This window comes from Rhinoderma darwinii, chromosome 3, assembly GCF_050947455.1.
Source record: "Rhinoderma darwinii isolate aRhiDar2 chromosome 3, aRhiDar2.hap1, whole genome shotgun sequence".
Taxonomy (NCBI): domain Eukaryota; kingdom Metazoa; phylum Chordata; class Amphibia; order Anura; family Rhinodermatidae; genus Rhinoderma; species Rhinoderma darwinii.
This window is the reverse complement of record NC_134689.1, coordinates 291,122,207-291,148,272: the sequence shown is the minus strand read 5'-3', so window position 1 is coordinate 291,148,272 and position 26,066 is coordinate 291,122,207. Positions and strand designations below refer to the sequence as shown.

The following is a 26,066-nucleotide window of genomic DNA, read 5'->3' as shown; positions in this document are numbered from 1 at the left end:
TACATTGCAGCGCCTATCTGCTGCAATATCTGGTGACAGAGCCTCTTTAAGCATTCATGATTTATGCATAGATAGAAATAAGTCATAAGTACTTTATTACAATATAGTATTAAAATAATCAGTGTAAAGTATGGCATTTATTTATGTAAAAATAATTTTATGACGGTACAATTTATTCAAGTTATTCTTGATCTGTTTTTTTATGCAGTGAAATACATCATTAAGCTTCTTACCTTAAGTAACACTTCTACTATGTTTGCATGTCCCTCTGAAGCAGCCATGTGCAAAGGAGTTCTGTCAACTTTTGTACGTGCATCTCTACTTACTCCTGCCCTAAGTAACACTTCAGTTGTGGAATAATGACCATACTGGGCTGCTAGATGAAGCGGAGATGTTCCAAGCTGTAATTACACAAACAATACATAAATAAGACATAAGTAAGGGCCGGTTCACACCTGCGTTGGCGGCTCCGTTAGATGCCTCCGTCACGGATCCGTCTGAAAATACCGGAAACAATAGTGCAGCATGCTGTGCTTTTGTTTTCGGTAAAACCACGGACACGCTGTTGGAAACCCCACAGAACCCATTAACCCCTTCAGGACTGAGCCTGTTTTGGCCTTGTGGACGCAGCCGATGTTTTCAAATCGGACATGTGTCACTTTATGTGGTAATAACTCTGGAATGCTTTTACCTATCCAAGCGATTCTGAGACTGTTTCGTCGTGACATATTGCACTTTACGTTAGTGGAAAAATGTGATCAATAAGTTCAGTATTTGTTTGTGAAAAATACCAAACTTAGCATTTTTCTAAATTTAAAATGTATCTGCTTGTAAAACAGATGGTAATACCACACAAAATAGTTACTAAACATTTCACATATGTTTACTTTATGTTGGCATAATTTTTTGAACACCCTTTTTTTTTTTATAGGACGTTACAAGGCTTAGAAGTTTAGCAGCAATTTCTCATATTTTCAAGAAGTTTTCCAAAACCTATTTTTATCGGTTCCAGTTCACTTCTGAAGTGGCTTTGAGGTCCTTATATAATAGAAACCCCCATAAGTCACCCAATTTTAAAAACTGCACCCCTCCAAGTTTTCAAAACAGCATTTAGAAAGTTTCTTAACCCTTTAGATGTTTCACAGGAATTAAAGCAAAGTAGACAGCAAATTTACAAATCTTTTTTTTGTCAGAAAATCCATTTTAATCCATTTTTTTCTGTAACACAGAAGGTTTTACCAGAGAAACACAACTTAATACTTATTGCCCAGATTCTGCAGTTTTTAGAAATATCCCACATGTGGCATTAGTGCGGTAATGGACTGAAGCACCGGCCTCAGAAGCAAAGGAGCACCTAGAGGATATTGGGGCCTCCTTTTTGTTAGATTATATTTTAGGTACCATGTCAGGTTTGAAGAGGTCTTGTGGGGCCAAAATAGTGGAAACACGCCCAAAAAAAGACACCATTTGGCAAACGACACCCCTCAAGGAATTTATCAAGAGGTATAGAGCATTTTATCCCCACAGGTTTTTTGCTGAATTTAGTGGAATTCGTCCGCAATAATGAAAATCTAAATTGTTTCCAATAAAACGTAGAAATTATAAATTTTTACAAGGAATAAAGAAGAAAAAGCGCCCCAACATTTGTAAAGCAATTTCTCCTGATTACAGCAATACCCCATATGTGGTAATAAACGGCTGTTTGGACCCACAGCAAGGCTCAGAAGGGATAGGAGCGACATTTGGCTTTTGGAGCTCAAGTTTGCTATTGGTTTTCGGGTGTCATGTCGCATTTGCAAAGCCCCTACGGGACCAAATCAGTGGACACCCCCCAGAAGTGACCCCATTTGGGAAACTATAGCCCTAAAATTAATTTATCTAGGGATATAGTGAGCATTTTGATCCCATAGATTTTTTGCTGAATTTAGTGTAATTAGGCTGTGAAAACTTCTATTGTTTTGTTATTCTTCTTTTTTACGGCGTTCCTCGTGCACTATAAATGACATTTAATTTATTCTGTGGGTCGATGAGATTACGGCGATACCATATGTATACCTAATCGCCTTCCATAAATGGCAGACCAGAAGCCTTTGTTATTTTTCCGGTTGCCATAGCAACAATCGCCCCTCCCCCCGCAATCGTGCAGCGGGGTGCCAACATTGACTGCCACATTTAAGGGGTTAATCGGTTCGGATCACCGCTGTGATCCGACCCGATGTTTTCACCCAGAACTAAGGCTGCTGTTAAGAGCACACGTAGATTAACGGGCTTCAGGCACAAGGACCAGTGCTGCAGCCCGTTAATCTACGTGGGGTGGTCAGGAAGGGGTTAAAGTTAATGGGTTCCGTAGGCTGTTGGTGGTGTCCGTGGTGAAACGGTACCGGTGATTCCGGTTATTCCCTTGTTCTGCTCCTTTGACAGAGCAGAACAACGGAATGGCAAGCCCAGGTGAATCAGTCCTAAAAAGGTAAAAGAAAAGTATAATAATAATATTATATATATATATATATATATATATATATATATACATATATATATATATATATATATATAAAAAAGAGAAAACAGCAGCACTCACAGAATAAGTATGAATCGGGTGCCAGCAAAAAATGTCCCGATCCTCGGACGTAATGTCAGATATAGAAAAAAGAGAAACTTTGCGGCACTCCAAGTTGAAAAAATGGTGGTTTATTCAATCCAAATGTAACAGCAACGTTTCAATCCTACAATAGGATCTTTCTCAAGCCTCAGGCTTGAGAAAGATCCTATTGTAGGATTGAAACGTTGCTGTTACATTTGGATTGAATAAACCACCATTTTTTTCAACTTGGAGTGCCGCAAAGTTTCTCTTTTTTCTATATATATATATATATATATATATATATATATATATATATATATATATATATAACACTAAGCTTAAATTCACACGGTAATGTCAGATGCACTGACACGTTATGGTCTGTATTATAGACCCCTAAGCACTCTGTGTGCCACCATGTGGTGACCCCGTAATGACCCGTATTCTCCTCTAGGAGCAATGCTTCTAGTAGAAAATACCTATGCTTTAAACTAAAGCAATTTTATTAAAACCTGACATTTAAAAAAAGCAACAGTCTAATGTGCAAAAATACACCAACAATTTAAATCACTCTAAGGATTGTACACTATATCAATAATTACCCAATCTGTAGTAAAAGGTGCTCCATTTGCCATTAAAATACGGACTTCATCATCTTGACCAGCTCGAGCAGCTTCCAAAAGTTTTTTCCCCAAATCTACCAAGGACATCTTAAAGAAAAAAAAGTTTTACATATTCAAAGAAGTCAAATAAATATTACATCTTATACTTTATGCACAGAGTAAGGCCCCATGCACACGAATGTAAAAACTCCCGTAATTACGGCACGTTTTTACGGGCCCATGGACTTCTATTGGCCACGGGTTACTCCCCGTATGCTTACAGGAAGGTGCCCGTGCCGTTAAAAAATATAGAACATGTCCTATTTCAGGCCGTAATAACGGCACGGGCAGGCCCATAGAGGTCTATGGGGCTCCCGTAATTACGGGAGCGTTGCTAGGCGACGTCAGTAAATAGTCACTGTCCAGGGTGCTGAAAGAGTTAAACGATCGGCAGTAACTGTTTCAGCACCCTGGACAGTGACTTCCGATCACAATATAGATCAACTTGTAAAAAAAAATAGTTCATACTTACCCAGATCTCCCTGCTTCTTCCTCCAGTCCGGCCTCCTGGGATGACGTTTCAGCCCATGTGACCGCTGCAGCCAATCACAGGCTGCAGCGGTCACATGGACTGCTGTGTCATCCAGGGAGGTCGGGCTGGATGTCAAGAGAGGGACGCGTCACCAAGGCAACGGCCGGGTAAGTATGAATTTCTTTTACCTTTTTCTGCGGAAAGGGCTGTCCCTTCTCTCTATCCTTCACTGATAGAGAGAAGGGGCTGCCGATTACTGCAGTGCAATTTTGCAGCGAAAACGTGCCCGTAAATACAGGTGGAATACTGGTGACACCGGACTCGTATTTACGGGCACGGGTCCGTAAATAAAGGTGCAATACGGGTCGAATACGTGTGACCAAGGACCCGTATTTACGCCAGTATTTACGGGAGGACAAAAAAAGGCAGGCATAAATAAGTTTTTGTTTTTTTTCAAGCTAGTGATAATTCAACGGCTGAAAAAAACAAGGTCAGGTCCTGGTGACCAGGATTGCCTCTTGCTCTACATGCGGCAGCCTCCTGACTGGAGGACACCAATGCAAAAAACTTCATACAGCAGCTAGCAATAGGTAGTATCCTTACAGCAGATGGCACGTCAAGGGAGTGTGCGGGATGTGCAAATGTGTGTGTTCAGGGGATGTGGAAAAACTTGCTGTGACTGCTGGGGAAGTGGGACCCGCTGGGACTACTATCAAAGGCAACTCGTTCAAAGAGAACTTCTTCTATACTGACTAATGGAAGGGTGATGCATTAACAAAACCATAAGATGTAACATGCCATGACTGTTGGCACAAATTCTGCATAAAATCAATGGAGTGTTTGCTCGTTCGTCGGCTGATCGATGCCATATTTACACAGGCCAATGCTCTGTTACGTTCGCACAAACGATGGTTTGCCTGATCATCAGATCATGTAAATGAGACTTCACAGCCCGACATAAGATTGTGGGGCAAAGGAGGGGCTGATCTCCTGGGACACATAGAAAATGCTATATGATATATTTCTCGGTTTTAATTATAATATGAGATAAAATAGGATCAAAGGAAAGAAGATTTTTGTGCATTTTGTATATCTAGTATTCTTTTAAAGGGACTGTCTGATCACGACAAACCCTGTTCATATGCCCTGTTAGGGCATACTGACGTCATAGAGGATGGTAAATATACATAGGATGTAGGGGAACAGAAAAGCCATCAAAGAAAAATCAGTTTTCGGTCAAAGGTAGCCTTCTGAAGAGGTTTCATTGTATGTTTATGCGACTACTTAGTAACAGATGTAGTAGTGGCTGTGGGGAAACAATGTTGGATCTCTGTGTTGTTGTGCAGAGCGGTCATTGTCTTTTCAATTTCATTGACATGTATTCATATGTACTACCAGCATATCCAGACCCGTTTACTAAGGAGAGAAGGCTGGCATGGTCCCCGTGTTACTTGGTATCTAAGTTTATTTTCTACTAATGTAGAATCAGACGGAACCAGGGAGAACACTTCGGCCCACATTTATTATGCAGTTTATTTTTAATTTTGCCAGTAATTTCACAGGTTAGAAAGTTTTATCTAAAAAAGTGACAATTGTCTTGTCAAGTCTAAAAAAAACCTCTAAGGCTTCGTGCACACTTCCATCACCGTTTTCACGGCCGTTTTTGACGGATCCGTGAGCCCGTTTTAGCGGCCGTGTGATTTCCGTGTGCACTACGTGTTTCCGTGCATGGTACTGTCCGGGGTGCTGAAAGAGCAGGGTTGTTCAGCGCTAGTCACTGTACAGGGTGCTGAAAGAGTTAATGGGCTGCACTGATCGGCGGTAACTCTTTCAGCACCCTGTACAGTGACTAGCGCTGAAGAACCATGCTCTTTCAGCACCCTGGACAGTACCATGCTCGGCGCTCTGAAAATACAATTTTAATTAAATAAAAATATCAGTTCATACTCCCTGCATTTTCCTCCTGTCCGGCCTCCTGGGATGACGCTTCATCCCACGTGACCGCCTCTGCAGCCAAACTCAGGCTGCAGCGGACACATGGACTGCCGCGTCATACAGAAAGGTTGGACTGGAGGAAGAAGAGTGACTCGTCACCAAGACAACGACCGGGTACGGATGAACTGCTTTTTATTTTATCAGAAGCCTCTTTTCTCTATCAGTGATGGATAGAGACAAGTGGCTGCCGATTAGTGTAATATATCTGTAATGTACTTCTGCCCGCCCGGCCATTGCTAGGCAACGGCTCCATCACACACGGATGTGCCTTCAGTTTTTTTGACGTCCCCATTGACTTGCATGGGCCTCACGGTCACGGAATCTCGGACCAAAGTAGGACATGCTCTACTTTTGTCGGAGCGGAGCAACGGGACAGCCAAAAAAACTGAAGTGTGCATGGCCCCATTGAAATGAATGTGTCAGGGTGCTAGCCGTCAGAAAAACGGCTAGCACCCTGAAGAAAAAGACTGAAGTGTGCACTAGGCCTAAAAAGTAAGTGTGGTCAAGTTGTAAATGTAATATTAGACTCATTTATCAAAGGCAAATGTTAAAAAGGTGCAAAGTAGTAGCGCAAATGTACAGGCTCATAGCCAGTGTAAAAAAAATTAAAACAGACAATTGACCAGTCCCAATGGACCAGGTTTATTAAGAGGCCTTTTAATACTTTCCCTGCAAAAGGATGTCTATCTTACGTCCTGGCAGTGAAGCACTTCAGTAGCCAAGGATGTATCTGATACATACCCTTGCTACAAGTAACTCTAGTGCGGGCAAGATTCTTGGCTTTAACCCCTTCCCTCTTTGGCCACTTTTGACCTTCCTGACAGAGCCTCATTTTTCAACTCTGACATGTTTCACTTTATGTGGTAATAACTTTGGAATACGTGTACCTATCCTAGCGATTCTGAGATTGTTTTCTCGTGACACATTGGACTTTATGTTACTGGCAAAATTTGCCCGATACATTCAGTATTTAGTTGAGAAAAACACCAAAATTTAGCGAAAAATTGCATTTTTCGCAATTTAAATGTATCTGCTTGTAAGACAGGCAGTTAGAACACACAAAATTGTTGCTAATTAATATCCCCCATATGTCTACTTTAGTTTGGCATCGTTATTTGAACATCTTTTTATTTTTCTAGGACGTTATAAGGCTTAGAACTTTAGCAGCAATTTCTCACATTTTCAAGAAAACTTCAAAAGGCTATTTTTACAGGGACCAGTTCAGTTCTGAAGTGGCTTTGAGGTCCTTAGATATTAGAAACTCCCAATAAGTCACCCCATTTTAAAAACTGCACCCCTCAAAGTATTCAAAACAGCATTTAGAAAGTTTCTTAACACTATAGACATTTCGCAGGAATTAAGGCAAAGTAGAGGTGAAATTTACAAAGTTAATTATTTTTTTTCCAGAAATTCATTTTGAATCCATTTTTTTTGTACCATAGAAGGTTTTACCCAAGAAATGCAACTCAATATTTATTGCCCAGATTCTGCAGTTTTAGGAAATATCCCACGTGGCCCTAGTGTGCTAATGGACTGAAGCACCGGCCTCCGAAGCAAAGGAGCACCCAGTGGATTTTGGGGTCCCCTTTTTATTAGAATATATTTTAGGCACCATGTCAACAGTGGATACCCCCCAAAAGTGACCCCATTTGGGAAACTACACCCCTCAAGGAATTTATTTAGGGGTGTAGCAAGCATTTTGAGCCGCCAGTTTTTTTGCAAACATTTTTGGAACTAGGCCATGAAAATCTACATATTTTCAAATAAAATGTAGGTTTAGCTATTTTTTTTTTACATATCCAAAAGAACTAAAGTAGAAAAAGCACAACAACATTTGTAGAGTAATTTCACCTGAGTAAAACAATACCCCACATGTGGTAATAAACAGCTGTTTGGACACACGGCCGGGCTTAGAATGGAAAGAGCGCCATTTGGCTTTTGGAACTCAAATTTAGCAGGAATGGTTTGCGGTGGCCATGTCGCATTTACAAATCACCTGAGGGGACAAAACAGTGGAAACCCCCAACAAGTGACCCCATTTTGGAAACTACACCACTTGAGAAAATTATCTAGGAGTACAGTGAGCAGTTTGACCCCACAGGTGTTTTACAGAACTTATTGGAAGTAGGCCGTAAAAATCTACATTTTTTCAAAGTAAATGTAGGATTAGCTAATTTTTTTTAATTTCCACAAGGACTGAAGGAGAAAAAGCACGGCAACATTTGTAAAGCAATTTCTCCCGATTAAAACAATACCCCAAATGTGGTCATAAATCCATTTGGATTTTAGAATGGTTTCTGGGCGCCATGTCACATTTGCTGAGCCCCTGTAGTACTAGTCCAGCGGATGTGCTATGTCCCTTCCCTTTCCTAGAACCTAAATACTAGGGCCCTGAAACTGAAGAAATGTTCCCCTCCGGCCTGCGCATTGAGATGTTTTTTCATCACCGCATTACTAGTGCCATAACTTTTTTGTTTTTCAGTTGATTGAGTGGTGTGCGGGCTTGTTTTTTGCGAGACGGGCTGTAGATTTTATTGGTACCATTTTAGAACACATACGACTTTTTCATCACTTTTTATTTCATTTATTGGTAAAGGAAATTACCAAAAACAAGCAATTCTGGAATAGTTTTTTATTGGTTTTTTTCTCGGCATCCACAGTGCGCCATAAATTACATGTTAACTTTATTCTGCGGGTCGATACGATTACGGCGATACCAAATTTATATAGTTTTTTTTATATATTGCAGCTTTTGCACAATAAATGTTTTCTGTGTCGCCATATTCTAAGACCCATAACTTTTTTATTTTTGCGTGGACAAAGCGGTGTCAGGGAATATTTTTTGCGGGACGGATTGTCGTTTTTATTATTACTATTTTGGAGTAAATGTGACTTTATGATAAAAAAAAATTATAGCATTTTTTGGGAGATGTGACCTAAAAACAAGGATTCTACCATTGTTTTTCATGTTTTTTTTTTACGGCGTTCACCTTGCGGGATAATTTACATAATAGTTTTGTAGTTTGGGTCGTTACGAACACGGCGATACCAATTATGTAGTCTTTGTTTATTTTTTTATGGTTTTCCCATAATAAAAGACTTACTATGGGAAAAAAGGCAGTTTAGCTTTTTTTTTATTACTTGAAACTTGTGTGTTTTTATTGTTTTACGACATTTTTATTAACTTTTTTGACTTATCCCACTAGGGCACTTGAGGGTCTGATGCCACGATCGCTACTCTAATACACTGCACTACGTAGTTATTCACGGACAGTAAGCCTATGAGGAAACGCCGCAGGTGGGTCCTCATCGGCTCCCGTACAAGTCAGACTCGGACGCCATTATTTGGCCTCCGATTCCCATAGCAACCCAGCGATTGCGTCGCTGGGTTGCCGGGCGGGTTAAAAGCCATCAGATGGCTCCGGTCCTGGCAGTTACAGGAGGGTGCCAGCTGTATAATACAGCTGTCACCCCGCGGTGATGGTGCCGGCTCTGCTTCTGAGGCGGCACCATCACTGTGACGTAACTGTACTGCAGTTTGCGTATATATACGGCGGATGTCGGGAAGGGGTTAAAGGAACAGTGTCATGATTTTTTTTTTTTTCAATTAATTTGTGTTTTTATTTAATAAAATATTATATTGACTTTATTTAATTTTTCACACACTAAGTTTTTTTTTTATTGACACTTTCTTACTGTACTGGGGGCTGCCATGTTTTATTTAATCTGTGTGTGTCTCTTAAAGGAACAGTGTCATCACAATTTTTTTTTAATATGTTAAAGATGTTAGTGCTTTATTAAAAACGTTTATATTTATTTGTGCGTTTGTGTTTTACTTTTTCTTCCCTATGGGGGCTGCCATTTTTTTTTCCATTTCTGTATGTGTCGATTAACGACACATACAGACATGGAATACGGCAGCCACAGTCCCATAGGGACTGCGAACGGGGCCCGTTCCATCCACTAACATGTACGCCGTCTGTGTGGGAACTGCGCATGCGCCGCTCCCACACAGTCCAATTTGAAATGCGCGCCGTCCGGCGCCATTTTCCTGTGGACCGGAAGTCGCGGCCGGACAGTAAGATTACTACTTCCGGTCGCGGCTTCCGGACTTGTGCACTTGGACCAGCGGCAGCAGACGGAGCGGACGGGCCGGAGGGAGCCGCGGCGGCAGGAGCAGGTAAGAGATTTCTATGTATGTTCGTGTTTGTGTACGTTTACTACTGTATGTAAACCTACTACACTGTGTGTTAGCTCAAAAAAATGGCGACACACAGTGTAGGAGGTTAGACCGTTCAAACCCCTCGTTTATCCCGGCACTAGCCAGGATAAAGGAGGGGGGGATGCTGAGAGCTCACTAGAGCGAGGGCTTTTTACCCAATTTTGCAATGCTGCAATTTTGGGACTAGCTCCATCTAGTGACCAGCAATGGGAAATATTATAAATTAGAATTAATTTATAATATTTCCTGACCCGTGAAAAAAATAAAAAAAATGTGAACAATGTTTAATCACCTACACACTAAAAAAAAAACATGTTTTTCTGGCAACACATTCCCTTTAACGACACATACACAGATGGAATACGGCAGCTACAGGGCATAGGACACAATGAACGGGAGCCGTTCATTGCTTCTGCTATCTGGCTCTGTACTGCGCAAATGCAGTTCAGAGCCACACAGCAGAGAAGCTGGTTTGTAGGGAGATAGCAGGCGCCATTATGAAGACCGGCTGCACTGCAGGTAAGGTGTGTGTGTCTCTGTCTGTCCCTCTCACAGACCCACACTCTCGTGACCCCCCACCCCCCGAGTCACCCCCCGAGTCGCTAGATGTTTTGTCAGTGTGGACGGTGTGCGGACAGTGATCGGGTGAGGAGGTGAGGTATCCGTCAGCAGGAGGTCAGGGAGGAGACTGTCAGCAGCAGATGGTTATTCCAATCACAGAGTGGTGTGATAGTCGCCTCCCCTGCGGAGGAGACTGTCAGCAAGATTGTATGGGGACAATGGAGGAGACTGTCAGCAAGATTGTATGGGGACGATCGAGAAGACTGTCAGCAGGATTGGGTGGTGATGCTGGAGGAGACTGTCAGCAAGATTGTATGGTGATGCGTCCCCACCCAATCTTGCTGACAGTCTCCTCCAGCGTCATCATACAATCTTGCTAACAGTCTCCTCCATCATCACCACCCAATGTTGTGGAGTCTCCTCCAGCATCACCACCCAATACTGCTGACAGTAATGCTGGAGGAGACTGTCAGCAGGATTGTATGGTGACGCTGGAGGAGACTGTCAGCAGGATTGTATGGTGAAGCTGGAGGAGACTGTCAGCAGGATTGTATGGGGACGCTGGAGGAGACTGTCAGCAGGATTGTATGGGGACGCTGGAGGAGGCTGTCAGCCGTATTGGGTGGTGATGCTGGAGGAGACTGTGAGCAGGATTGTATGGTAACGCTGGAGGAGACTGTCAGCAGGATTGTAGGGTGACGCTGGAGGAGAATGTCAGCAGGATGGAGGGATAAAGACATTTAGCAGGAGAGGCATGTAAAATGCGCAAAAAAAACGTGTCAAATAGATGCCGTGTGAACCCGTCAACTGAAAAGTCATTCACTTCAATTTCATCATTCTAAGGCTATGTTCACACGCAATGTTTTCAGCCGTTTTTTCGGGCTGTATACGTCTGAAGCAGAACGCCTCCAAACATCTGCCCATTGGTTTCAATGGGAAATACGGCGTAAAACACATAAAAAGATGCCCGCCAAAAACAGGTTCCCTTTAAATTCTGGGTACTAGTGCTAGGCGGACAATCTTGCCTGCGGCGCCTTGGCTGTGGCTCCTCATAACTAGTGCTAGTGGACTATGACAAAACTAAAAATTGCTCATCAGTCTCACTTGCACTTTCTGTATCCGAGCAGATCACGGCGTAGGCCTCTTCTGTGGTATACAGACGCTGAGACATTTTCTTACTATAAACCTAACGCTAGCCCTAACTAACTATTTCTAACTATTTGTCCCCCTAAGGCCATACAGCTAATTTACACCACCTAATGCCTTACGCCTAATACTATGTAACGATAATGAACCCTACCTAACGCTACACTATTTTTTTTTTTTGTATTATCATTTTTTTAGACGTTTTAGTCCCTACCACACTAACCATATAAACCTAACGCTGATAAATGTTCCCTAACACTAGCCCTAACTATGCCCAACTAATTGCCCCCCTAACTAACGCCCTACGGCTAACGCTAACTAAAAATATATATATATATATATATATATATATATATATATATTTATTTTTTTTTTATTTATTTTTTTACATTTTTAAATATAATATAGAACAAATGAGGGGGTGAATGGTGTACTGGGGGTAATCAGTATGTATTTTTTTCACTTTTTGAAGGAGACAAAGTACACAGCTCCGTTCTCCTCAACGATTTGACTGACCAATCACAGAGATCTCTGTACAGGGTCCACTGTGATTGGTCCCTCGATGGATCTCTGTGACAATCAGCTGTCTATGGCAGCTGTTGCCAGGGACTTGTCACCGTGGGTTTACACACGGTGACAGTTTAAGTACAGGACGGGTATATTCGTCCTCCTGCGTGAATTAGCAGCCACCGAGGACGTATATGTCTGTCCTTCATCACTAAGGGCTTAGGCCTCATGCACACGAAAGTATTTTTTTCCTCCCGTAAATACTGGCGTAAATACGGGTCCTTGGTCACACGTATTCGACCCGTATTGCACCAGTATTTACGGACCCGTGCCCGTAAATACGGGTCCGGTGTCACCAGTATTCCACCTGTATTTACGGGCACGTTTTCGCTGCAAAATTGCACTGCACTAATCGGCAGCCCTTCTTTCTATCAGTGCAGGATAAAGAGAAGGGGCAGCCCATTCCGTAGTAAAAGAAATTCATACTTACCCGGCCGTTGTCTTGGTGACGCGTCCCTCTTTCGACAGCCAGCCCGACCTCCCTGGATGACGCGGCAGTCCATGAGACCGCTGCAGCCTGTGATTGGCCTGTGATTGGCTGCAAGCGGTCACATGGGCTGAAACGTCATCCCAGGAGGCCGGACTGGAGGAAGAAGCAGGGAGTTCTGGGTAAGTATGAACTTCTATTTTTTTTACATGTTGATCTATATTGTGATCGGTAGTCACTGTCCAGGGTGCTGAAAGAGTTACTGCTGATCGTTTAACTCTTTCAGCACCCTGGACAGTGACTATCCCCTGACGTCACCTAGCAATGCTCCTGTAATTACGGGTGCACACACGTAGTCACCCGTAATTACGGGAGCCCCGTAGACTTCTATGGGCCTGCCCGTGCCGTAATTACGGCCTACAATAGGACATGTTCTATATTTTTCAACGGCCTGGGCACCTTCCCGTAAGCATACGGGGAGGTACCCGTGGCCAATAGAAGTCTATGGGCCCGTAATTACGGGCCGTAATCACGGGCGTTTTTACGTTCGTGTGCATGGGGCCTTAAGGCCAGGATCACACACACAGTTGATACAGTTTTCAGCTCAGTTTTTTTAGCCAAAGCCAGAAGTGAATCCAAAAGGTAGGAAAGGTAAAAAGAAAAGACTGATGAATCTCTTTTCTTTTGTGTCCACTGATGTGTTTCTGAGAAAAAGGTTGTGCGAACTCAACCCAATAAGATATTTTCAGTAATAGTGTTGACTTTGTATTTTATTAAATAAAAACACAATTTTAACGGTATGCTCCAAAAACTGTCACCAATATACGGACAAACAAGTGTGTTAAGATATTTGCCCATGGACCACGGTTGTGTCTGTCGTTTCACTTTGTAAGTCATGTAGCAAGGGTACTATTATTTAGTATATTTTCCAAGGAGCTTATTAGCAGCTTTAGTTTTATCAGGTAGAAGATATTTAGGAAAATATAGCTATTCCCACTAAATATTGGTGCCATTCCTCCTATTAACACACATTTATGATCTGCAGAGAATCTTTATGTGAAGGACTTCCTTCTATTTCCTATTTAAAGGGAAGGTGTCATGAAAAAGTATTTTTTTTTTATCATATTGCTTTTAATATGATATTAACATACATTTTATTTATTTGTGTTCTCGTGTTCTACTTTTTACTTAAAGAGGCTGTCACCAGATTCTCAAATCCCTATCTCCTATTGCATGTGATCGGCGCTGCAATGTAGAGAAGAGTAAAGTTTTTTGTTTTTTTTAAAACTATCATTTTTGGCCAAGTTATGAGGAATTTTATATTTATGCAAATGAGCCTTTCTAATGGACAACTGGGCGTGTTTTCTCGTATTTCCAACTGGGCGTGTATTGTGTTTGTAACATCTGGGCGTGTTTACTTGTTTTACTAGCTGGGCGTTGTGAATAGAAGTGTATGATGCTGACATATGATGCTGACAAACACTTCTATTCACAACGCCCAGCTAGTAAAACAAGTAAACACGCCCAGATGTTACAAACACAATACACGCCCAGTTGGAAATACGAGAAAACACGCCCATTTGTCCATTAGAAAGGCTCATTTGCATAAATATAAAATTGCTCATAACTTGACCAAAAATGATTGTTTTTAAAAAAAACTAAAACTTTACTGTTATCTACATTGCAGCGCCGATCACATGCAATAGGAGATAGGGATTTGAGAATCTGGTGACAGAGCTTCTTTAATTTTACTTCTCTATGGGGGCTGCCATTTTTTTTTCATCTCTGTGTCGATTAACGACATATACAGAGATGGAATACGGCACATACAACCCCGCAGAGAATGCGAACGGGAGCCGTTCCATACTCTGCAGCGTGTGCCGTCTGTGTGGGAATGCCGCATGCGCTGCTCCCACACAGACCAAAACGAAGCTAGTTCGCAGAGCGAAATCCGGCGCTATTTTCTTGTGGACCGGAAGCAGCTGCCGGACAGTAAGATGACGACTTCCGGCCGCGGCTTCCGGCCATATGTTCAAGGAGGCGCAAGAAATAGGAGCGGAGGTGGCAGCAGCAGGAAATTTATGTTCGTGTATGTGATGTGTGTATTATGTTCGTGTATGTTCCTGTGATACGGTCTGCTGAGCACTTTATCTAATCCTCCTACACAGTGTAGGAGGTTTGAAGATTCAAACCCCTCCCTCTCCTGGCACTAGCTAGAAGAAGGGAGGGGGGATTGTGTGAGGACACTAGAGAGAGTGTGTCTACCCCAAATTTGCAGCATAAAGCAATGAGGTTACTTTACCACATTGACCATGCTGCAATTTTGGGAACTGCTCCCTCTAGTGGCCAGCACATGGAAATGTTATAAATTAGAATCTAATTTATAATATTTCCTGACTTGTGAAAAAATTCAAACAATGTGTAATCACTTAAATATTAACCCGTTAGTGACCGCCAATACGCCTTTTAACGGCGGCCACTAACGGGCTTTATTCTGATGCATATGCCTTTTTACGTCACTGCATCAGGATAAAGTAAACAGAGCAGGGAGCGTCAAATCTCCCTGCTCTCAGCTGCCAGAGGCAGGTGAGGGCTGGGGGTGTCCCTGCTCTGCCGGGTGAGATCGATATTAGTATCGATCTCACCCGTTTAAACCCTCCGATGCGGTGCACAATAGTGTGCACCGCATCTGAGTGGTTTTGGAGAGAGGGAGGGAGCTCCCTCTCTCTCCCACCGACACCCGGCGATACGATCGCCGAGTGTCTGTGTCTCTAATGGCAGCCGGGGGCCTAATAAAGGCCCCCAGGTCTGCCTGCAGCGAATGCCTGCTAGATCATGCCGGAGGCATGACCTAGCAGATGCCTGTCCGTTTTAAACGGACAGGCAGTAATACACTGCAATACAAAAGTATTGCAGTGTATTATAATAGCGATCGGAGAATCGCATATTAAAGTCCCCTAGTGGGACTAGTAAAAAAGTAAAAAAAAAAAGTTTTATAAGGTTAACAGGTTCCCGACCGCTGGCCATATTTATACGGCCAGCGGTCTCTGAAGTCCGCTGTATAGACTATTTACGGCGGCACTTCAGAGACTGTGCACACGCGATCGCGTGCACACAGCTCTGTGCCCTGGCTGTTGCTAACAGCCATGGGCAATGGGCAGAATGTCAGGGGTCAATCTTTTGGCCCCTGAACATGTGATCGCTGTGACAACCAATCACAGCGATCACATGCATTTCTGCATAGAAAACAGTGTGCACGCGATCGCGTGCACACAGCCCTGTGCCCTCGCTGTTACCAACAGCTCTGGGCACTGGGCAGAGTATCAGGGACCAATCTGATGGTCCCTGAACATGTGGTCGCTGTGAAAACCTATCACAGCGACCACATTTGTTTTATTTTGACTTTTCTGGCAGTAAATCTCCTGCCTCTTTTCTTCTCCTCAAACATTGTTTCAGTTTGAGGAGAAGAAGAGACTCGGGAGAATTGCTGCCAGAAGATTACAGTTACAGTTACAAAAAAATACAGTTACACTCTAAAACATTCTCTGTATAGATAGATTTCTATCTATCTATACAATCTATCTATCCATCTATCTTTTTTTCTATATATCTACCTTTCTATCTTTTATTCTATTAGAATAGGCAGGTAGGGAGTATATAATTATATATATATCCACATATATATAATATATATAGCAATAGCGGTTTATTTTTTTGTTAGCGGTAGTGTAGATATATATAGCAGTTAGTTTGTGTGTTTTATATTAAAAAAAAAACAAAAAAAAACTATTTGTTTAGTTAGTGTTAGTGTTAGTTACGTTATGGCGAGGAAGTTGTTTAGCGCCGAGGAGGCATACGCCATGCTGTGGTCTGAGTCGGAGACCGCATCAGAGATGGCGTCCGAGATGGAACCTGTTTTAGGTAGTGACGATGACAGCGTCACTTCAGGTTCATCTTCAGGGGACGTTGTCCCTGATGCAGTTGAAACTGCAGAACTTGAAAGCGCAGGGCCAAGTAGCGCTGTAGCACGGGACAGCCTGGTCCCTTCAGTCCAGGCTCTTGTATGGGCACCTGCCCTATCTTTTAGGCCTAGAATCCACGGATTTACTGCCACTCCTGGCATAACCGTGGACAATACAAATTTTGTCCAAATGGATTACTTCCATTTATTTATAACGGACGACATCCTAAATCAGATTGTCCACGAAACAAATTTATATGCCACTCAATATATAAGGCAGAAACCTTCATCCACCCATGCCAGAGATTGGACGCCCACCAATTTGCTGGAATTAAAAAAAAATTGGGGCTCACCCTAAATATGGGTATTGTCAAAAAGCCCTCCATTAGGTCTTACTGGTCAACAAGACCCGCCCAAGCCACCCCAGTATATTCTGCAGTAATGCCCAGGTCTCGTTATGAGACAATAATGAGGTTCCTCCACTTCAATGACAACGCACAGGCCCCCCCAAGTACCGATGCAAACCGGGATCGGTTGTTCAAAATAAGACCGCTAATAAATTCCCTGAATAATTTATTTCTGCAACTCTACACCCCTGAGCAGAATGTAAGTGTGGACGAATCCCTCAACTTTCATGGCAGACTTAGCTTTCGCCAATCTCTACCTTCAAAAAGGGCAAGATATGGCGTTAAGCTCTACAAATTGTGTGAAAGCGGGTCAGGATATACCACCGCCTTCAGGATTTATGAAGGGCGGGACCGCACAATAAATGTTCCTGGATGCCCCCCTGATCTTTCCACCAGCAGTAAGATCGTGTGGGAGATAATGCAGCCTCTGCTTCACAAGGGGTACCACCTGTACTGTGATAATTTTTATTCGAGTGTGCCCCTGTTTAGGCATTTGCATGCTGCAAGGACTGGGGCATGTGGTACCATGCGCAAAAACAGAATTGGTTTTCCACAGCAATTAGTGGGGAAGCGCATGGTAAAGGGGGACTCCTGTGCTTATGCATCTGAAGAATTGCTGGCGGTCAAGTTCAGGGATCGCAAAGATGTGTATGTGCTAAGCACGATTCATACCGCAGGAACAGTGGCAGTGAGGGAAAGGGGGGCAACATTGGACAAGCACAAACCAGTGAGCGTGTCCGAATATAACAAGTACATTGGGGGGGGGGGGTGGATTTAAGCGACCAGGTTTTACAGCCCTATTTAGTAAAACGCAAAACTAAAACCTGGTACAAAAAAGTGGCCATTTATTTGTTACAGGTGGCCATCCACAACTCATTTGTGCTCTACAAAAAAAACAGAGGCAGAGACACATACCTGGATTTCCAGGAAAAAATTATTGAAGGCCTCATTTTTGATGTTCAGGACACCCGAGAATGCCCCCCAGTCTGAGGATGTCACGCGACTGACTGAAAGACACTTCATCAGTCGGATTCCCCCAACACCAACCAGAAGCAACCCTCAGAAAAAGTGCCGCGTCTGCAGAAAAGACGGGCACCGCAAAGATTCCCGATATTTCTGTCCCTCATGTCCCTCACAACCAGGCCTGTGCATTGAGCCATGTTTTAAAAAATACCACACTGTTCTGAATTATTAGATTTTAGTTAATTCGTTGAAAATATATTTGCCCTACATTACGTTTTTATTTTTCCCCTGATTTTACTCCAAGGGTGAGGGAGGGAATGGGTGGGGGGTGGATGTCATGTTTGCATATTCTCTAATGTTCATCTGCTGGAGAGCTCCATTTGCATAAACCTGCAATTTCTTATTTTAGAAAACCCCAAAAAATAAATTCCCATTATACCCCTAGATGAATATTTTGGGATTTCTGCTTCAAGAGAAGATATTTTGGAAGTGTTATAGCAACTCTGTTGAGTTTTGTAAAACCAGCTTTGAAAAAAAGCGATTTGTGAAATAAGCTTCTTCTATCGTCCGCCCTCCTACTTCTCTATGTGATAAATAAGACACACATATTTGGTATCCCCATGCTCAGGAGAAGTGGAAGAATGTGAAAGGAGATGAATTTTGGCCGTGGTCCATTTTGTGTGTGAAAAAGCTAGCATAAACTGACGCATTTGTTAAAAAAAAAAGGTAATTTTATTTTGTTCCATCTTATTCAAGAAACTTTCAGAAGAAAACTGGACTGTCTAAAAATATGATAAACCCCTTGAAGGAAACCTTGTGGGGTCTACTTGTGTGAATGAAGTCATTTATGGGGTGATTCTAATGTTTCAGCAGCATTAGGCCCCCCAGAAAACAGTATGCGGCTATAAAATCAAATGCAAAATTCCTGGACCAAAAAGCCTCCTTTTATGCCAAGCCCTGGCACATGCCCGCACAGTGAATAAGGCACACATATTTGGTATCCCCATGCACGGGAGAAGTGGAAGAATGTGAAAGGAGATGAATTTTGTCCGTGGTCTATGCCGTATGTGAAAAATACTAGCCTAAACTGATGCATTTGCTAAAAAATAGCTGAATTTTTTTTGTTCCATTTTATTCAAGAAACTTTCAGAAGAAAACTGGACTTGCTAAAAATATGATAAACCCCTTGAAGAAAACCTTGTGGGGTCTACTTGTGCGAATGAAGTCATTTATGGGGTGATTCTAATGTTTCAGCAGCATTACGCCCCCCAGAAAACAGTATGCGGCTATAAAATCAAATGCAAAATTCCTGGACCGAAAAGCCTCCTTTTATGCCAAGCCCTGGCACATGCCCGCACAGTGAATAAGGCACACATATTTGGTATCCCCATGCACGGGAGAAGTGGAAGAATGTGAAAGGAGATTAATTTTGTCCGTGGTCCATACCGTGTGTGAAAAATGCTAGAATAAACTGGCGCAATTGCTAAATTCTTGCATTTTTTTCCAATTTTGCCCACTTTAGAGAAAAAAATTAAAATGATATATACTGACAAATGCCACTAAAACAAAGCCCTATCTGTCCTTTAAAAAGAGTGTAAAATTCAAAGATGAACTTTATTCACCTGCAGAGTTATAGTCATCTAAAGAAGCGCATAGCAAAATTGTGAAATTTGCTCTGGTCATTTAGCTGTAAAACAGCCTAGTCCTTAACCGGTTAATTTAAAAAAAAAGTGTGAAAAAAAAATGAAAACCCAGCTTTTCCCCTTACAAAATGCTTTACTGTTAAAAAACCAAAATAAAGTTAAAAAGTTACACATATTTGGTATCGCCGCGTCCGTAACGACCCCGACTATAAATCTATTACATTATTTAACCTGCACGGGAACGCCGTAAAAAATGTAATAAAAAACTATGGAAAAATTGCTGTTTTCTGTGAATCCTGACTTTAAAAAAATGTTATAAAAAGTGATCAAAAAGTCGCATCTACTCCAAAATGGTACCAATAAAAACTACAAGTCTTCCCGCAAAAAAAAAAGCCCTCATACAACCGCATCGGCGAAAAAATAAAAACGTTATGTCTCTTCAAATATGGAGACACAAAAACAAATAATTTTGGAAAAAAAGTGTTTTTACTGTGTAAAAGTAGTAAAACATACAAAAACTATACAAATTTGGTATTGTTGCAATCGTAACAACCCGCTGAATAAAGTTATTGTGTTATTTATATCACACGGTAAACGGCGTAGATTTAAGACGTGAAAAAGCGTGGCGAAATTTCAGGTTTTTTTCTATTCCCCCACAAAAAAAAGTTAATAAAAGTTAATCAATAAATAATATGTCCCCCAAAACGGTGCTATTAAAAAATACAACTTGTCCCGCAAAAAACAAGACCTTATACAGCTATGTCGACGCAAAAATAAAAAGGTTATAGCTCTTGGAATGCAACGATGGAAAAACGTAAAAAATGGCTTGGTCATTAAGGTTTAAAATAGGCTGGCCATTAAGGGGTTAATTGTTTAACAAAAAAAAATTAAAAAAAATTCTAGCGACACATTCCCTTTAAATCCTGGAGGCATTCCTCCTGCTATCATAAGCGGAAAACTGGAGGCATTCCCCCTTTGGTAATGTAGGTGGCACAAGCTGAGCTCACTGCTCGTGTCTGCCATGAACCCTAAATGCACCTTATATTCAAACCAACAGTGGTTTACATGCACGTGATCAAATGAAAAATTAAATCCTCATTCGGCCTCCCTACATGTTTTGCCACGCTAAGTGGCATCTTCAGGGAAGAACGGATGTTATGAATGGCGTCCACGGCTGATTTGGTGCCTCTTTATCTAACCTTTAGCTGCATACAGATTGGTCAGCTTGATAACCAATCAGCCATTGTTTTTCTTTCATTGGGGATGTGTTTCCCTTTTTGATTGGTGGCTGCTTCTCAGCCGGGGGGTGGGATCCGGAACCATTGGCAGCGCATCACTAAGGCCTCATGCACACGACCGTAAAAACTCCCGTTATTACGACCCGTAATAACGGGCTCATAGACTTCTATTGGCCACGGGTACCTTCCCGTTTTCTTACGGGAAGGTGCCCGTGCCGTTAAAAAAGATAGAACATGTCCTATTTCAGGCCGTAATAACGGCACGGACAGTCCATAGAAGTCTATGGAGCTCCCGTAATGACGGGTGGCTATATGTGTGCACCCGTCATTACGGCAGCGTTGCTAAGCGACGTCAGTAAATAGTCACTGTTCAGGGAGCTGAAAGAGTTAACTGATCGGCAGTAACTCTTTCAGCACCCTGGACAGTGACTACCGATCAAAATAAAGAGCAACCTGTAAAAAATAAAAATAAAAATAAAAGACATTCATACTTACCGAGAACTTCCTGCTTCCTCCAGTCCGGTCTCCCGGCCGTTGCCTTGGTGACGCGTCCCTCTCGACATCCGGCCCGACGTCCTGGCCGTCGTTTCAGCCCATGTGACCGCTGCAGCCAATCACAGGCTGCAGCGGTCACATGGACTGCCGCATCATCCAGGGATGTCGGGCTGGATGTGAAGAGAGGGACGCGTCACCAAGACAACGGCCGGGTAAGTATGAATTTCTTTAACTTTTATTACAGAAAGGGCTGTCCCTTCTCTCTATCCTGCACTGATAGAGAGAAGGGGCTGCCGATTAGTGCAGTGCTATTTTGCCGCCAAAAACGTGCCCATAAATACGGGTGGAATACGGGTGACACCGGACCCATATTTACGGGCACGGGTCCGTAAATACTGGTGCAAAACGGGTCGAATACGTGTGACACCGGACCCGTATTTACGCCAGTATTTACGGGTGGGAAAAAATACGGTCGTGTGCATGAGGCCTTAGTTACAGGACGGGTTACTAGGTATAACAATGCTGGAACTGTATATGCAGTGATTATAGGCGCATCCTTAGTTACAGAGCGCACCATTACAGAAAATCATTGGGGAGGAGAGAGGGGACAACATGTTCCATAAAGTTAAGCTTTTAATCCATAAAGTGCTAGATTTCTGTTTTACTTTTTCTCCTACCTGATTTAATTACCGGGGGGTCAGATTTCTCATCATAGTATTTTTATTCATTTAAAAACACTCCATTCTTATTTAGTTTAGAATTTATTTTCCTTCTTTCCTTTTTCTCTCCATCCCCTTGTCAATATCAGTTACCCATTAATGATTTATCAATGCTATTATAGCATAGAAATTACAAAAAATACAATTATAATCTTTATACAATACGTATATATTCCTCCTAAACAACAGGTTTTGATTCACTTCCATCACAGGAAAGAGACTCTTATATGCTAAAATAAATACATAACACCTAAAAAAATGTCCATTATTGGACGGTAGATATCACTGGGACTTGTGATTGACACCTACATAATTGATTTGTTTACTATATAACAGAATATTCCAAAAATAGTAACAGTGCCTTTCATAGGAAGGGTGTAAATGTGAAGTCCCATCGGATAGCGAGAATCCAATTGATGGATCCATTTTGCTTCCGTTTTCGGGGGTAAATTGTCTAGGTCTCCACCTCATGGTCTAAGCTTCAACCATTGAATACCCCAAAACTGAACAATGGTGGTGGTCCATGGCCAAAATATTTTAACACACTTGTTTGTCCGTATGTTTTTTGTGATGTGGCAGCTTTTTAGAGCATAACATTAAAATTTAGTCTTTTTATTTAATAAAATACAAAGGCCACACAGTTAGGCCCCATGCACACAAACGTATTTTTTCCTGTCCGTAAATACGGGTCCTTGGTCACACGTATTCGACCCGTATTTCACCAGTATTTATGGACCCGTGCCCGTAAATACGGGTCCGGTGTCACCAGTATTTCACCCATATTTACGGACCCGTTTTCTCTGCACTAATCGGCAGCCCCTTCTCTCTATCAGTTCTGAATAGAGAGAAAGGGCAGCCCTTTTAGGCAGAGTTTCTGCAGTGATTGAAAGTAAAAGAAGTTCATACGTACCCCGGCCGTTGTCTTGGCGACGCGTCCCTCTTTTGACATCCAGTCCGACCTCCCTGGATGACACAGCAGTCCATGTGACCGCTGCAGCCTGTGATTGGCTGCGGCAGTCCATGTGACCGCTGCAGCCTGTGATTGGCTACAGCGGTCACATGGGCTGAAACGTCATCCCAGGAGGCCAGACTGGAGGAAGAAGCTGGTAAGTTAAGTTTGAATACTATTCCAGCGGTAGTCACTGTCCCGGATGCTGTCAGCACCCTGGACAATGACTATCCCCTGACGTCGCCTAGCAACGCTCCTGTAATTATGGGTGCACACACGTAGCCACCCGTAATTACGGGAGCCCCATAAACTTCTATGGGTCTGCCCGTGCCGTAATTACGGCCTGAAATAGGACGTTCTTTATTTTTCAACGGCACGGGCACCTTCGCGAAAGCATACGGGGAGGTACCCGTGGCCAATAGAAGTCTATGGGCAGTAATTACGGGCGTTTTTACGTTCGTGTGCATGGGGCCTAAGGGTATGTTCACACGCTTAATAAAAAACATCTGAAAATACGGAGCCTCTTTCAAGGGCCAAAAAAGTTCTAAGCCTTGTAACGTCCTAGAAAAATAAAAAGATGTTCAAAAAACGACGCCAATCTAAAGTAGACATATGGGGATGTTAATTTGCAACAATTTTGTGTGGTATAAATGCCTAACTTACGAGAAGATACATTTAAATGTAGAAAAATACTAATTCTTGCAATACATTTTGGAGTTTTTCCACAGTTAAATACTGAATATATCGAGCAAATTCTGCCAGTTAGGGCCGGTTCACATCAGCGCTGGCATTCCATTCCGGGGTTCCGCCAGGTGAACCCCGCAACTGAAAGTCAAACTGAAACCACAGCCTCTGTTTCAGTCACCATTGATATCAATGGTGACGGGAACATTGCTAATGGTTTCCGTTTGTCACCATTCCGGCAAGTTTCCGTTTTAATGACGGAATCAATAGCGCAGTCAACTTAATAGCGCAGTCGACTGTGTTATTGATTCCGTCGTTAAAACGGAAACCTGCCGGAATGGTGACGAACGGAAACCATTAGCAATGTTCCCGTCACCATTGATATCAATGGTGACTGAAACAGAGGCTGTGGTTTCAGTTTGACTTTCAGTTGCGGGGTTCACCCGACGGAAACCTGCGACGGAACCCCGGAACGGAAAGCCAACGCTGATGTGAACAGGCCCTTACAAAGTCTGTGTCATTAGAAAATAATCTCAGAATCGCTTGGATAGGTGAAAGCATTCCGGAGCATTCCGAAGTTATTACCACATAAAGTGAAACATGTCAGATTTGAAAAATGAGGTTGTCAGGATGGTCAAAAGTGGCCAAAGCAGGAAGGGGTTAAAAAAAAAACGCTTCATGTGAGAGCAGAGATTTATTTTTTTTAACCACACATTTTGACTTTTTTTTTTTTTTTTTTGTGCGGTTCTGTAGGAAAACAGTATTGGGAAATGGAGGAACTAATTAAAACCATTTTCTGCAGTGAATAAGTGTATGGCGCCCCGTGTGGCCAGCCCTGACCATGTACATAATATATCACAGATACGAGCCAATGCTATGTACAAGGCAGCGTTCTGGACGGAGGTCATTATTGGATGTATCCCGTAGTGGGATCACGGTACAGCGAGGAAGGATTATTACATTACATACATGTCTTTTCCTTTAGCAGGACAACACCCTCACTCTAATGCGTCTATCAGCAGATCCATCACAAGAACAGGACACAATACCTGAAAACCATAACAAATAAAAATACAACTTTTATTCTAATTTTACATTTAGAACCATGGAGAACTCGTAATTTTTAACACAACCCGAATCCGGGTGGTGGTTTCCCGCCTAATGTATGGCGACGTCCCGTTTGGGAGAAGAGAGGCCTCCATTCCCGCCTCTTGGTCACACGCATCAACCGTTCGCGCCTCGCAGTCCCCCATAGCCCGGGATTCACACTGCACAGCCCCGGGTCCCCGGAAACCTGCCGACTTTAACGCAATAAACAGGAAATCGTTCGGATGATCTGGGTTCCGGGGGAAGTTGAATTATTTTTTACCACAGAAGAGATCAACTTCCACATCCGGTAGGGCCCGACACCCAACACTGACCTGGAAAAGATTCGGTAACCTGACAGAAATGCGCTCGCTCTGCTTACCGTGCCCACTGTGGCTATACCGCCCACCCCAGTCCTGGCTGCTGAACTTCCGGCTGAGGGGCTTCTCACTCAACCGACCCGGTTTACTTCAAATGCAGTCTCATCGGCGCCGAAAATCCCCGAAGAAAAGTCCCCCGCGTTGTGCGCGGATGTGCACAGTGATCTCTATAGGGCCGCATCACCTCCACTCACGTCGTGAATGCGGCATTGCTGTATTGGATTGAATAGGGTTACAGTTATGGCCCTTTGCCAGTTTATTTAACCTGTGATGTATTATACAGTAAATGGGGACGTTGTTATAAACTGCACAGCAGTGACGGCCGATTTTTAATTTGCGAAAAAGAAGCGGGTGGCGGATGGATATTGATGTAAGGCTGTGATGAGTCGAATATAGCGCATGCGCGGCGATAGAATTACATAATTAGGGGGTCTTCCTAGAAGTAGTGGAACGTTTAACTCGCACTGGGGGCCTCTTGATCAGATGCCATGTAGCATGCTGGTCATAACTACAGCCCATGCACTTGCTCCTGGATGGAGTTTTGAAGTACAGACTTACATTAATTTTAGCATTATATATATATATATATATATATATATATATATATAGTGCGTGACGGAAATCTATGTCCGCTCGTAGCTACCGTATATCGTCCTTTCTGGTGCACGAACAGCACTAGATGCAACTAATGTATTAAGAGGCTTGCATCTCTTAATACATTAGTTGCTTCTGCAGGCTTCAGACATAGGCTCTATTCACAACGTTTTTTGCCTACATTTAACATGTACGTCGGGAAAAAGCTGATGTATACAAATGTAGACTGACGGATGCCGAACAGCGGCACATGGTATCTGTTAAACGGATAAGTCGTGAACTGCGGTCATGAGGATTCATGACGTATCTGCTAA

At 42.7% G+C, this 26,066-nt stretch overlaps 1 protein-coding gene across 3 annotated transcripts in view; it reads right to left on the bottom strand.

The window, feature by feature from the left end:
• GABPB1 (GA binding protein transcription factor subunit beta 1) overlaps positions 1-25,474 on the bottom strand; it is a 102,155-nt gene extending 76,681 nt beyond the window's left edge. For 2 of the 3 annotated variants that reach the window (XM_075858054.1, XM_075858055.1), the window contains exons 1-3: positions 25,161-25,472; positions 3,184-3,291; positions 234-401 (exon numbers count right to left, since the gene is read on the bottom strand). In XM_075858054.1, coding sequence (XP_075714169.1) covers positions 234-401; positions 3,184-3,291 — 276 coding nt within the window. In that variant the 5' untranslated portion in view covers positions 25,161-25,472. Of the gene's footprint in view, positions 1-233; positions 402-3,183; positions 3,292-25,160 lie in introns of all 3 variants that reach the window. The other variant, XM_075858056.1, reaches the window with a different exon arrangement.
• Positions 25,475-26,066: the final 592 nt, after the last annotated feature.